At 51.0% G+C, this 12,532-nt stretch overlaps 6 protein-coding genes across 6 annotated transcripts; 2 read left to right on the forward strand and 4 right to left on the reverse strand.

The window, feature by feature from the left end:
• Positions 1-702: 702 nt before the first annotated feature.
• Positions 703-1,061, reverse strand: B0T23DRAFT_383212 (uncharacterized protein). Its single transcript, XM_062837393.1, has one exon. It carries the CDS (start codon positions 1,012-1,014, stop codon positions 751-753), a length of 264 nt encoding a protein of 87 aa, XP_062692304.1. The 5' UTR covers positions 1,015-1,061; the 3' UTR covers positions 703-750.
• Positions 1,062-1,123: 62 nt separating this feature from the next.
• B0T23DRAFT_177172 (XPA protein C-terminus-domain-containing protein) lies at positions 1,124-2,897 on the reverse strand. Its single transcript, XM_062833016.1, has 3 exons — positions 2,624-2,897; positions 1,800-2,538; positions 1,124-1,700 (listed from the first exon to the last, which is right to left on the reverse strand). Exons 1-3 carry the CDS (start codon positions 2,729-2,731, stop codon positions 1,234-1,236), a joined length of 1,314 nt encoding a protein of 437 aa, XP_062692305.1. The 5' UTR covers positions 2,732-2,897; the 3' UTR covers positions 1,124-1,233.
• Positions 2,898-3,255: 358 nt separating this feature from the next.
• Positions 3,256-4,128, reverse strand: B0T23DRAFT_177177 (putative PHO88). The gene is made up of 2 exons (XM_062833017.1): positions 3,889-4,128; positions 3,256-3,819 (listed from the first exon to the last, which is right to left on the reverse strand). The coding sequence occupies exons 1-2, from the start codon at positions 4,022-4,024 to the stop codon at positions 3,425-3,427; spliced, it is 531 nt and encodes a 176-aa protein (XP_062692306.1). The 5' UTR covers positions 4,025-4,128; the 3' UTR covers positions 3,256-3,424.
• A 2,901-nt stretch (positions 4,129-7,029) lies between these two features.
• B0T23DRAFT_383216 (uncharacterized protein) lies at positions 7,030-7,468 on the forward strand. Its single transcript, XM_062837394.1, has 2 exons — positions 7,030-7,265; positions 7,360-7,468. The coding sequence occupies exon 1, from the start codon at positions 7,073-7,075 to the stop codon at positions 7,226-7,228; it is 156 nt and encodes a 51-aa protein (XP_062692307.1). The 5' UTR covers positions 7,030-7,072; the 3' UTR covers positions 7,229-7,265; positions 7,360-7,468.
• A 174-nt stretch (positions 7,469-7,642) lies between these two features.
• B0T23DRAFT_430095 (uncharacterized protein) lies at positions 7,643-8,902 on the forward strand (the record flags this gene model as incomplete). The annotated part of the gene is made up of 2 exons (XM_062840225.1): positions 7,643-8,453; positions 8,514-8,902. 2 exons carry the CDS (start codon positions 7,643-7,645, stop codon positions 8,900-8,902), a joined length of 1,200 nt encoding a protein of 399 aa, XP_062692308.1.
• A 2,397-nt stretch (positions 8,903-11,299) lies between these two features.
• On the reverse strand, positions 11,300-12,054 carry B0T23DRAFT_397150 (uncharacterized protein; the record flags this gene model as incomplete). Its single annotated transcript, XM_062838278.1, has 3 exons — positions 11,300-11,361; positions 11,453-11,589; positions 11,675-12,054. The coding sequence occupies 3 exons, from the start codon at positions 12,052-12,054 to the stop codon at positions 11,300-11,302; spliced, it is 579 nt and encodes a 192-aa protein (XP_062692309.1).
• Between the last annotated feature and the right edge of the window lie 478 nt (positions 12,055-12,532).

Raw genomic sequence — 12,532 nt, forward strand, 5'->3', positions numbered from 1 at the left:
TAGTCCGAGGCTAGAAAAGCAAAGCAAGAAGTGGCAGGCAGTCGGGCAGTCGAAGGTCGTTACGTCGCGGTAGTGTATCGAATGCGATCCGTTCGTCGGCCAGCTACGCTATGTATCTGCGTGCCTTGGCTGGAATTAGAAGAAGTGAAAGCCACAAGGGGGGGATGGCGCCGTCGATTGATCCGCGGCGGCTTGAAAAAGCGGGAGGAGTGACCCTGATCTGCAAAAAGGTCCTGGTTGCGTTGGGGTATGCTAAGACATGGGATAAAAAGCGAAGACGTTAAAAGAAAAAAAGAGATGATGGCGAGTCCCTGGATTCGCGATGGTGGTTCAAACCAAGGTTCCGTTTCGTTATGATGCGCGTACGAACCAACCAACCTAGAGGTAGCTCCGGTCTCACTCCAACGAGCAAAGTGGGCTGCCACTCAGCCAAAAACCCAAGACAGACGGGACTCGATGCCTGCGGGTGGCAGACGGATAAACGCACTGCGTGGTTGGTATGAGGGAGCTCACCACTCGCGACTGCCCGCTGCACTGCGCTGCGACTGCTGTAGTGGTAGCGACGGGATTGCGATGCAGCAACGGGCAAGCGCGCTTTGGTCCTTGCAGCGTCCAATTGGGAAGCTGAAGCGACTAAACACACCATGGCAATATCTTATTGGCCTGCGTGTTATCTGTCCTGTCGCATTATCGCTCCTTTGCCTTCAACGAAAGCGCCATGAGATTTCAACCTCAAAATCTGCTTGGATATCAATAAGGCGCTCCTGTTGAAGATTCGTTATCAAAGCCGAGTCCTGAAGTTTGCCCCTTAAGTAGTTCTGTTGCACAGCCATCTACCGTCTCGACTTGCCGGTGTCGCTGGCTCCTACATAGGTATTTCAACATCACTAAATCACAAAATTCGGATGCTGCAAGGCCGCAATTGCCATCACCTTTTCCAGCGTCAGGGGCTAGCGCGTCGGCCATGATAAACTCAACAAAGAAAGCACAGATCGGAACATGCACCGTGCACATACCCGAGGACTTGGTGACGTCCAGGGGAAGCTCAGGGGAGCTCAGCGATTTGAAAGCTTGGCGCCTTCAGGTTCAGTTGTCTGCAGTGGTCAAGATTTAATACACCTGGGTTGACAGTAACATCCATTGATCAAATCATCACCTTTACGAAGATGGGTATACAAGTGAAGGAAACTCCTCCAACCTCCAACTCCAAAATCCAAAGCATAGCCAGCCCTTCTAAAACTCCAGCTCCTCAACCTCCATCCCACAAGTCGTACACGTCTTGACCGTCATCCCCTCCTCATTCTCAACCGTCCTCCCCCATTCATGGACATGCTTCCCTCCATTATTGATCGTATCCCCAAACTTGGTCGCTTTTCCTCTCCTCCCTGTTGAAGTACCATCACCACCACCATCTCCCCCTGCTATCCCGCCCAACTTGCCCGTGTTCCTTCTAAACGCCTCTGTCCTCGTCTTCCTCTTCAAGTCAAGCAACTTCTCCTTGAACTTGGCCTCCTTCCTTCTCTTCTTGTCCTGCTCACGCTTCTCAAACTCGGCATCCAGAGCCTCCGCCGACCCCCACTTGACATTAAACGCATATTCCTCGACCTGGTATCGTAGAAAGAGCATCATGTCGTGCCAGTGAGATTTGTGCGGGTTCGGTTTAGAGAGGTGAGGGAGGAGTTCGGGGTCTTTGAGTTCAGCTGTGGCAAACCAGCGTCAGCAACTCGCACCATCTTGCATCACCAGTAAAGCAGGGGCAAGCAAGCAAGCCAGCAGAAGAAGAAAAAAAAATAACTCACGATCAGTCAACAAATAATCCTCCTTCGCCTCCGTCTTGGTCAACAAACTGTACTTCTCCGGCCACCGCTCCTTACACTTGCCACACACGGCGCACCCAAACGTCTCTGCCCACACAAAGTCGATTTCCAAACTCCCGCACTCTCTGCACTTCTTCATCTCCTTATTATCCGTCAGCACACTCAATCCCGGCTCGTACGGCCCGGCTTTAGTCCGCTGCAACTTCCGAATCAACTGCATCCGCTCCCACTCCGCAGCCGTCATATGCGCCGGCTTTTGTTCCTGCTGCTCCGACAGCTGTCCCGGCTTCGAGGGGCCAGACAAGTGCTTGTTGAACGGATCATCTTCCAACGACAGGAACCCGCCCTTGGTGTCTGTCATGGCGCTAAAGTTGTAATCGACGAATTTGGTGAACTTGCGCGAGATGGGGGGCAAGCTTCCCCCTGCGTCGCCGTTGCCGTTGCCGTTGTTGCCATCTTTCCTATCATTGGTCCCTGTCGCCGTGCGAGCGTCCCGGTTACTAGCCGGTACGTCATTTCGCGAGATCGATGTGAACGGACGCTTGCGAGAGGCCGCCGCCGCCGCCGCGCGACCGGCGGCGCCGGCTAGTTGGATGTCATCGGTGGCGGCGATACCGGACGCGGTGCGTGGGAGAGAGTCGGAGGGGAGAGGAATGCCGGCGGCGCGGTGGTCGGCTTCGCGTTGGGTGCGGAGGTCTTTGACGCGGAGACGGGATTCTTCCTGGTTGACGTGCAGGATTGGTTAGTTTTTCTTTTATAGGTTTTGGTGCGATGGATAGAGAGCCAGGCTGAATGGAGTGGCTTACTATGCGACGCCTGTCGGCAGCGGGAGTTGGTGGTGATGGTGGACGTGCTGCGGTTGTTGATCGTGTTGATCGGCGCGCTTGAGCTGGAGGAGTGGACGCCCGTTCCATTGTGGACGTTGCTAGCTGTGGCGCAGTGTTGATTAGATTAATCGAGAGAGGGAATTGTCATCAGAAAATATTAGGCATCCAGAAGTATCTTCAACAAAACATAGAAAAGAATTGGTAATGGTTATTGAAGGGAAAAGTACATTCACAGAACGTGCTGTGTCGCGAAAGCAAATACTGTGCATCGGCCCCTCGATGACGCTGTTTGGATCGATTCGGCAGGCATCAGCCAAACAAGCAAATGTTGCTTCGCCGCCTCCGTCGTTCCAAGGCGCCAGAGTCCGCCGCAGAGCGTATTGCCACATCCTCGGCAATGGCGACAACCCGACAAAGAAGTCAAATCCACAACAACAGGACATTTGAAGTCAGCAAATAGTATGCCAATCCAGATAGTAGTGTATTGTTTACTACTCCAATGTCCTGGCAACGTAGGCTCCTAAAGCGGACTGCCTCGCTTATCTGCCATTTGCTTAATCCCATTAACCACTCGCCCATCCGTCTAACCTGAACCAAAGGATGTCATGTCTATACGTAAATTGCCAATGCTTTAAAAGCCATATTGGTACAAAAGTATTACCCGCCCAGATGATAGCCGGCACGGTCGTGTATAACCTGTTTCCCTTCCTTTTTTTTTTTTTTTTTTTTTTTTCTTCCTGCACCATGCAGCATTTCCAAAGGCGATTGATTTGAATCGCTTTACTCCTCCTTGGCGCCACCGCGGCCAGCACGCTCGGCAGCCTCAACAGCCTTCTTGTCGCTCTGAGCAGCGCCGCCCTGGAGACCGGCCATCAGACCAGCAGACTGCTTGAAAGGACGCTTGAGGTCGCCGCTGGCGGGCTGGCCGAAGATGTGGATCTTGGCAAGGTTGGACTCGAAGGCGCCCTTGAGTGGGATGATGCTCTGGATGAGGAGGGGGTTGGTGTACTTGAAGTAGAGGTGCATGACGCCCATCATGAAGACGCCCATCATCTGGGAGCGCAGGAGCTGCTTGGACTGGGCGAGATCGTAGGCGTGGATAGTGGTGGTGACGAGCTTGCCCTCCTCAGTGGAACCCATCGGCGCCGGCTCAACGTACTTGAGAGTGGTGAGGTCTGTGGAGAGACCAAAGTTAGCAGACTGTGAATTCACGTCTCTCTCGAGGGAGAGGAAGCGCGACATACCCTTCTTCTTGTTGATGGTGTTCATGATGTAGAGGTGGATGCAGAGGATGATGACATTGCTGAGCGCGTAAAGAGCGCGGCAGAGGTTGAGAACGTTGGGGTCCTCGAAGGGAATCTTCTTGGCGACCTGCATCATACCAAGGATGATGATCAGGTTGGTGCTGTACACATATGTTAGCAACTGGATTGCGACTCCCGGTCGCGACGATGTCGAGAGGACACGGCGGCACGTTGTTCGCGCGTTCGGCAGGTGGTCATGTTTCTTACATTTGCGGGGAGAGACCCATTGTGAATATGTTTGACCGCGGGGCGGGGAGATTAGAAAAGAGTATAACCAAATAAACGACGTTGACGACGTTGGGTGTCGACAACAAAGAATCAAGGGGAAGAATATGCGCAACTGGCGGTAGATGGATTACGTTGGCAAAGAGACGGAGTCACGGAGATGATGATGGATCGCGACAGATTTTATTTAACTAGTAGTGTAGCTGCAGACTGCGGGATGGACACTCTGTCTGGACAGTTCCCTTTGGCTTGGGCCGGCCGCCGGCAAAAAAAAGGCCAAGGCTGGATGCGATTGCCCAGACAAACCAGAAGCACCGACCGGAGCAGTGACACCTCCGTTGCGGAACGCAGGCGGTCCGAACTTGGCCAAATTCGCCGCCATCCAGAATCCAGCACATGTGTTGTTGGCGACAACCTCTCAACTTCAACAGATTCGGGGTCGTCCAATTGGTTGCTACAGGTCATTGACGGACCACAATTCCCCGATTCGGGCGCTCTAGCGGCGCTATCTTAGTCAACACTCGGGGCCCGCGGCGCTGGGCATTCTCGTCCCTTTCGTTGGCTTTATCAATTCCATCCCATCATTATCTCTCTGCGGCAAAAGGACACGTTCCCGATTCTTCAGTTATATTGGACACAGAAGCTTACCTGACCGCACGCTGTAGAAGGTATAGTGCGCTTTACACGACTCGGAATGGCTCCACGACCCGGCCATGTGAAAATGCCAGTATTGAACATGATAACTCACCTTCTTTACCAACAATATCATGGCATACTAGACCATTCTGTAAAATAGCTGTTCATATCTGATGTTGGAGTTCGTCTTTTTAATGGTCAGGATCACCAAGGGACCAGTGAGGGGGTGGCTCGTGCGGCCGCTGACGAGACTTGCCAAGCCGGCTAATTATGGGCCTTACGATAAGATAAGACGCACGTGAAGCCAAAAGGGTGTGGTGTCGTCCTTCTCGAGCTTAACCCTAGGTTGTTCCTATAACCCTGAGTGATATTGCACTCCCCGGAGAAAGCTGCCCCACCCTAATTTCAGACCCAGGAAAACATCGATTCGTTTACACAAGTGCTTGAAATCATCCTATACCTACCTCTAGTTGGCTTGCACAGCAACCTAGTTAAGAGACTGTACTGACGACGCATTACCGGGAAGGTCGTTTTGGAGTCATCGAGATTGAGGCTTCTAGATCATTGAAGGACAGTCCAGCGCAGATCCGGGACTACGTTCTTACGCTCTGCAGTCTCCACCTTGAAAAGGCCGACCTTCGACGAGACACGATCCGGCGCTTGTCCTGGCCTTTTATCAACACCAATCTACGAAGCTCTCAAGTTCATGAAACACAAATGATGATGATCACGGACAGAAAGGGGCCTGTCTTGTTAGCGCCGATCTGTGACAGTTTCAGAGGCGCATCTAGGGACCTCGCTAGAAAGAAACCAACCGTTCAGGGGAGCTCAAAACTGAAGTGTTCTAGAAGTTCGTGATGGTGATGGTTACGTGTTCTGCGTCAGTATCCACCACTCAAGTGCTTCCATTTCAGTGACAGAAATGACGAAACCAGGGTTGCCCTGGCGATCCGCGGATACAAAGTAGTGTATGTACACTATTTGACAAAATGCCTAGCGTTGTGTGCTCAGCCACGGCACTGCAAGACGCTTGGAGCCACTCATGTCACTCTCAACTGCCGTGAATGGGTTTCGGGAAACGCCTCACCAAAGGCGTTGATGATGCGTGTCTAGTGCCGACTGGAGTGTCTTTTAAATAAAGAACAGCCCAGATAGGTTAATGAAACGGCAATCCAACGGACAATGAGGCGCCGACATTGCCCGACTGAGCGGCACCCCGACGGGGAACCCGGAGGTCCGGGTACAGGGACGGGCCGTTGGAGACACCTAAAACGGACATGTCGGCGATCGAAACTCCACCTCCCCGTGGTGTACCTACCTTAGTTTCCTATGTATGTCTTTTAGGTTGGTCGGCAGGGCTGTCGAGCTCATCATCCGAACTTTTCCAAGTCGGCAGGGCACAATAACTGCTTCTGGGTCAGTGTCGGGGCTCGAACTTTGCCATGTGCAGCAAAGTCAAGCCTTCTGGTCCTCCTTGCATGAGTGTCATGGTATCGGCTCGAGGTGCCCTGCCTGGCACAGAGGCGCAGTTGAGATTGTCGGATCGACCAAAGACCCACCGTTCAGCTGGGTTAAGATGGCTTTGCACGTCGAGTTAAGGCACAGTTATAAGGACGGGAGTTCGAGGATTGTTGGCAATCAGATTGCTCCTACCTATGTACCTAGGTGCGAGTGCTCGTTTGAGCTGCTTGAGCCAATCTGAATGAGCGTTGATGCTCTGTTAAGGCTGAGATTTGGGGGATGTTAGAATGGACGTTAAGAAATACTAGTTGTAACATCCAAGCTAAGAGGCCTCACTTAATTTCATTATCGTAAATGCAGAGTGTCGGGTTGAGAGGTCCTTACTCCTTAACCGCCCGTGAATTTGGTGGCAGCCCCGAGTGGCCGAGACTTGTCAGGTAATACATAATCCTTATAGATACAGCTTTGAAATCAAGGGAGAATGCTGTCATCGTTGGTCGTACACGGTACTCGGGAAACCGCTTTACTATCGACATGCATAGCAGGCTGCCTTATACCAACTCAAGTACCTGCCTTAACAAGCTTTGAAGATGTGCGACTGGCGACATTACCGTCGGGTGCTACCTACCTACCTCTACATCATGCTGCTTCCAAGAAAATGACTGAGCCAGTGGCCCGGTCCGTCGAAACAACCTCAAACCTTCATCGAAGCTGACGACATCTTGTCCCAACTTCTCTCTCCATGGAACAACATCCATCCTCACCTTTTACTTTTGTATTTCATCTTACGATCTAGTACAGTATGCACACCATCCAACCCCAGGCAACTGTATTACGCGTCCCGGGCGGTGGGGGGTGCATCAGCCCGCCCAATCCGGAAGGACCCCGGTACAAGCGGTTCATCCGGGCTGGTATCGTACTATCATACTATAGAGATCATGTCGTCCAAATGTGTTAAGCGACGTCGGGCTCCTGGGGCTCTCTTGCGAGGACAGGTATTGCCGATTCCCACACACCCAACCACAGGCATCGGCCGTCCACCCTGGAGCAGGGCAGCACGGTCACACGCTAACCCTCATGGCACTTTAGCGTTCCAAGCCCGTTCGGCGCGAGAAGCCCAGCCACTAGCCTGTGCCATCCCTGCCCGGGCTCCTCCAATGGCGGGATCGCTGTCTCTGTCACTTGCCCTGTTCCTTAGCTACTTGAACTCTGGGTGCCCCAACGCCGCCGCCGACAGTTCCCCCCCCGCCAGACGATCCGCCCGTTCCTTTCCTTCCATCTCAATCACCCACCCAGCTCTGGCCAGCATCCAGCGGACGGTTTCCATCTCAACCGACAACAACCACCGACCCCCATCACGGGCCACTCCGACATGAACGTCACCAATTCCGTAAATAAGACTGTCAATCCCAGCGAACTCTTCCTGGACGCAAATCAACCCGGAACCGCTTGGGACCAGTCACCGTATCACTCTGACCTGCTCTTCGCCGGACTTGGCTTCGACAACAGCTTCGCCATCGGCCAGCACGCGAATGACGCCTTCAGCGCTCTCGAGAACACCAAGCGATTGACGGCAAACTTTCCAACCCAACCATCGCTTGTTACGCAATCGCAGGTCTTGGAAGCGCAGCCAACAGGAAACGGGCCCACCTATCTCGACTCCATCCAACACTCGGGTCCCAACTTCGACTGGGCAGGGGACAATTCCATCAACTCCATCAACTTCTCCATCCCCACTCCCTTCACCATCCCTCAGCAACCCGTTTCCGGCTGGAATACTACCCCCGCGACGACTCCTCTTGCGCCCCGTCAGCATCGCATTCCCGGTCCCGGCTCTGGCCCCGGTCGCAACTTTGGTCTCGCCAACGAACAACCAAACCATCTAAGCGAGAAGGACAAGTACCTCGCCATCACACATCGACAAACGGATCAATACCATCGTATCGAGAAGCGCACCAAGATTCAGCGATTGGTCAACAACATGAAGACATTGCCCGTCGTCATTGAAGACAGGCCGTGCGAGTTTCCCAAGCTCAGCAAACGGGGAAAGCACAGGGATGAGGACGACCTCGACGAAGACGAGCGGGTACTCAAGGGCGAGGAGGCCAAGGGTATGACTTCAGCGCAGAGGCGTCAACTTCGCAACAAAGTCTCGGCTCGCAATTTCCGTGCTCGCAAAAAGGGTGAGTTTACCTTTGTGTGATCCTGCTTGCGATGGACTTGTCCACTGACTTATATTTCAGACTACATCAATGACTTGGAGGAAAAGTGCAAGGAGCAACACCGCACGATCCTCCAGCTGGAGGCCAACATGCGTGCTCAGATTACCGACAATGAGCGCTGTAAGGCTCTCATCGTCGAACTCTTGGGACTGCCAGAAATGGCGAATGTGCTCGGTCACTACGAGAAGAAGATCAGCGCCATGGCCCAGACGATTGCCCCTGCCCAGTCTCAGATCAACATGGACAGCAGTATATCGGACTCGATCGGAATGCCCTCTTCTCAATCACAGTCTCAAAGCATGTTCTCAACCTCAACGTGGGCGCAGCAATTGGGAGATGAATCGGCCGATGTCGATGATTTCAGTGATGAGATAGGCATAGACCCAGCCGGTCTTGATTTTCCACGTTAGTGCCCGGGCACGCAATGTACTCTCGTCAGGGATAGAAACGCCCAAGTCTGACCTTGTGCTTGTTGGGTCTGGTGTGCCTTTCTAACCCTGACGAACAGTACGGGTTTTACGATGTTCCATGTTCAAATCTGGCGTTTGCTTTCGGAAATTTGTTTTACTTCCATCAGTACGTGGAGTTCAATATTACGGTTACTTTACTGGCTTTTGATGTGTGATATGGGCACGCGACACGACCCGCGAGCCTGTCGAGTTACGATGGGGGGATACAACGCACATTTTCAGGAAAGGCGGACAGCGGTAGATATGATTTGGGGTTCTATGTGATGGAGACGGCTATATTTGAAGTTACAAAAATCGTTCAGATAAAAGAAACCACCACACTCTATGTATCAAAAGCTATCTCAAAGCGCATTGCTTGAATGATATGAGGTTCGTCTGAATGAAATGAACTCTGTTTGATTGTCAAATTCACAGTCTTCGCATGCGGTCAACTTGTTTAGCACAGCAAATGCTCACAGATATACCACTCATCACTTTACCGCGCTAGCGCATTCGCAAACGGCATCTGTTTTCAGCAAACGACGAGTATATACTGCAACAACTGGAGTGATAGGGAGTCTATCCAGGATGCAGGATTCAAGGGGGGACTTCTCAACTCGGCTACTGCCAGGTCGGTATGTACATACATGATGTTCCATGTAAATTCACCTGCACCGACTGTTCTCTTCTAGCAAACCCCAAATTCTCAAGTAGGTGCACCCGACTGCCCTGCCCTGACAGCTTGAAGTCGACACTCGTACCTTGAAAGCGACGGGCGGGAGTACCTTATTGCTGCCGTATCGACAGCCTTGTGTGATTCGGCCTTGCATAAACGCCCTACTGCTGCTGCTGATAGTAGAGGCGCGTACGTTTCTGACCTACCTACCTACTAGTACCTCTTTGTACAGCCCCCCCCCTTTTTACTATAGGGTGTTCGAAGGAAACTAAGGGTTGGTAATAGGTAGCATTTCATTGTGTATCAATGCCACCGAGAGAGAGAATTTTAAGAGCAGTTTGGAACACAGGGACGGACGGAGGCCTCTCAAATTGTCGAGTGTCTTGGTGTGCTCGGTAGCATAGCTTCCACGATGGTTTACTGTGTAGATTGATTGCCCTGGTGCCGCACGGGCCACTCACTTCCTGCGTTATGGTCTAGTCTAGTTGTGATCGATGCATTGTGGATTTGGTCCTGGTTTTGTATATTTCCTGACGGGTTGTTATTCTTGAGGTATCTTCACACGGAGAAAGAGATAATAAGTGATATGTTCTTGAACCATCTCGAAGCTATCAATGTAAAACTTTGTTAGCTTTGGTTGAGGACGGTATGATTGTGAAGCACTTGCTTCCTCGCAGCGGAGGGTGACGAGTGTATTTTGGTTTTCAATGGTCGTTTAATTTCCGAAGTCGTCTCGTTGAGAATGAACGAGGTTTTCGTTATGGGGACTGATTGAGTCGGCGATTCTTGGAAACATTTATATACATTGGTCAACTCTTCAGCTGGTGTGGATCAGCTGAGTGGCCTGCTTCATCAATGAGTTGTTGCCCTTTGTGCCTCGATGTTATCGCGCTGGCAGTCATCTATCATGATATTAGCCTGGGAGTTGTTTGCCATGTTCACTGCAACGAGAAAGTAGTCTAGGGAAGAACACACTGACATACGCGTATTATGACTGAAGAGATCTATTGTGTGTGGTGATCATTGATAGATATCGAGCTATGGAATATGGCGTGGTGATCGTGGTGAAAGGCGTCACGATTACTTGTACATGAAGATGCCGTTTTCGTGAAATAGGATAGTGGCCGCTGGTTTTTTGAATCTCTATCAACAATCAAGTCTTACAACATCTGGATTTACCTACCACCTAGCAATTTGAACAAGGAAAGAAATACGCCTACAAAAACAAGATGTTACTTTCCTTACAATTGTATACATTGTTTGGTCCTATTCTTGATTAACGGATGTCTTCTTCTAGGGAATTATGTTCATAACAGCAATGGAGAGCTTGCCTGCTTCGACGACCGTAAAGGGGCGTGAAAATAGTAGAGGGTTTTCTAGTTGTTGGAGGACGAGGCGTTTATGGTCCAGCATGGCAGTGGTTGTAGGTATTTGAACCTAGAGGTAGGTAGGTAGGTAAAAGTAGTTAAGAGTGCCTGAAAGGAAGGCGGAAAGGAATACGAAAGGAAGGGGCGAGGGACAAAAGACATGAAAAGCAGTCACTTTGAGAATAGCAAGAACGGAGAAAGACAACATCCGGTGCTAAATAATTTCCTTTCACACAAACGCAGAACGTTCGAAAATTAATTGTAAATTCCTCATCTACTTCCAGATTCATTTTTAAGTCATCACCCTTCAACAACCTAATCCTCTGGGTGTGGCAAGCACCCCAGCTGTCCCTTGTCGTCGAGACCGATTCCGATATCTGTTTGACGTTAACATACAGCCAAAAAAAGCACAGTCAAGTCATGAAAACGTGTGCAGATTACTTCTGGAGCGAAGGTGGGCAAGCTTACCCAACGGAATGATAACCGGCCGCTTATTTCTTTGCTTTGCGCACTGCAACACTGGCTCGTGCCCTTTCTTGCCCTTGAGGTCCTCATCAGCAATGTAGCAATGGTGTCTATCTTGACAGGCGTTCTTAAGGATTGCCCTACTTATCGGTTAGACGCTGCTTCCATGACAAATGCTGGGTTCAAGCTGAGGTTTTACTGTAAAGGAAAATATGCTACACTTACTTTCCACTGGCCTTTTTCAAGCGATAAACCTCCATGGGCGCAAACTGCCAATTCAATAATCCATTGTTAAAGTTCTCCTCCGAGTCCTCGTTTTCCGCTGTCGCGGCTCTCGGCACAAAGTTGGCGAGACATGTGTTCACGTTGATCTCGCTGCTGTCCTCGGCCTTCTTCTTGTCGACTTTGCAGGTAGCGTGAAGGACGCATGTCTCTTTGTTCCACTTGTAGTCCCAGCATTTCTTGCTGAATCCTGCTTTCTTGACTTCGCGAGCTTCATGAAGCTGGCCGTCACTTGTATGTAGAGGTGAGATGATGGCGGTGGATCCGAGGCTGAATATTGAAAAGGAGAGGAAGAGCCCTTCTAGAACAGATGGGTAATGCATTCTAGCGCGTTGAGTGATGTGAGTGTTTGATATAAATTGGTGGTTCGGTTGTCTTGATGTCGTGTTTAGTGTTGATGCTCCTCCTGACGAAGAAGGATGGATGATTGTTGCTCGGCAGACTCGTAGTTATTTCAATGTGAGGTCACAATTCGACACCAGGAGGGACAAAGTGATTTATATGCCCAGGAGATAACAGCACACATAGCTATGACATGTCCAAACACAATTCTCTCTTGATTCTGTAGCGCGCGGGTATAATGGGAGTTGCTCTCTATTACCAACAGATGTGATCTCAAGCATCGTGCCTCTGTTTGCCAGTCCATCTCCACACTACACCGAGAGGAAGATCTCGAGAGTTCTTTTTGTCGTCTTTCTCGACTTGAGACAGTTGTGTGCCTTTCCAGCGGTTAATGGATGAGCGCTTCGTTGGGCGCAGGCACGCGGTCCAGATGCGCCTGCAGTCCAACACAGGTGGACC

Source organism: Neurospora hispaniola, assembly GCF_033458365.1.
Source record: "Neurospora hispaniola strain FGSC 10403 chromosome Unknown B0T23scaffold_5, whole genome shotgun sequence".
Lineage (NCBI taxonomy): Eukaryota > Fungi > Ascomycota > Sordariomycetes > Sordariales > Sordariaceae > Neurospora > Neurospora hispaniola.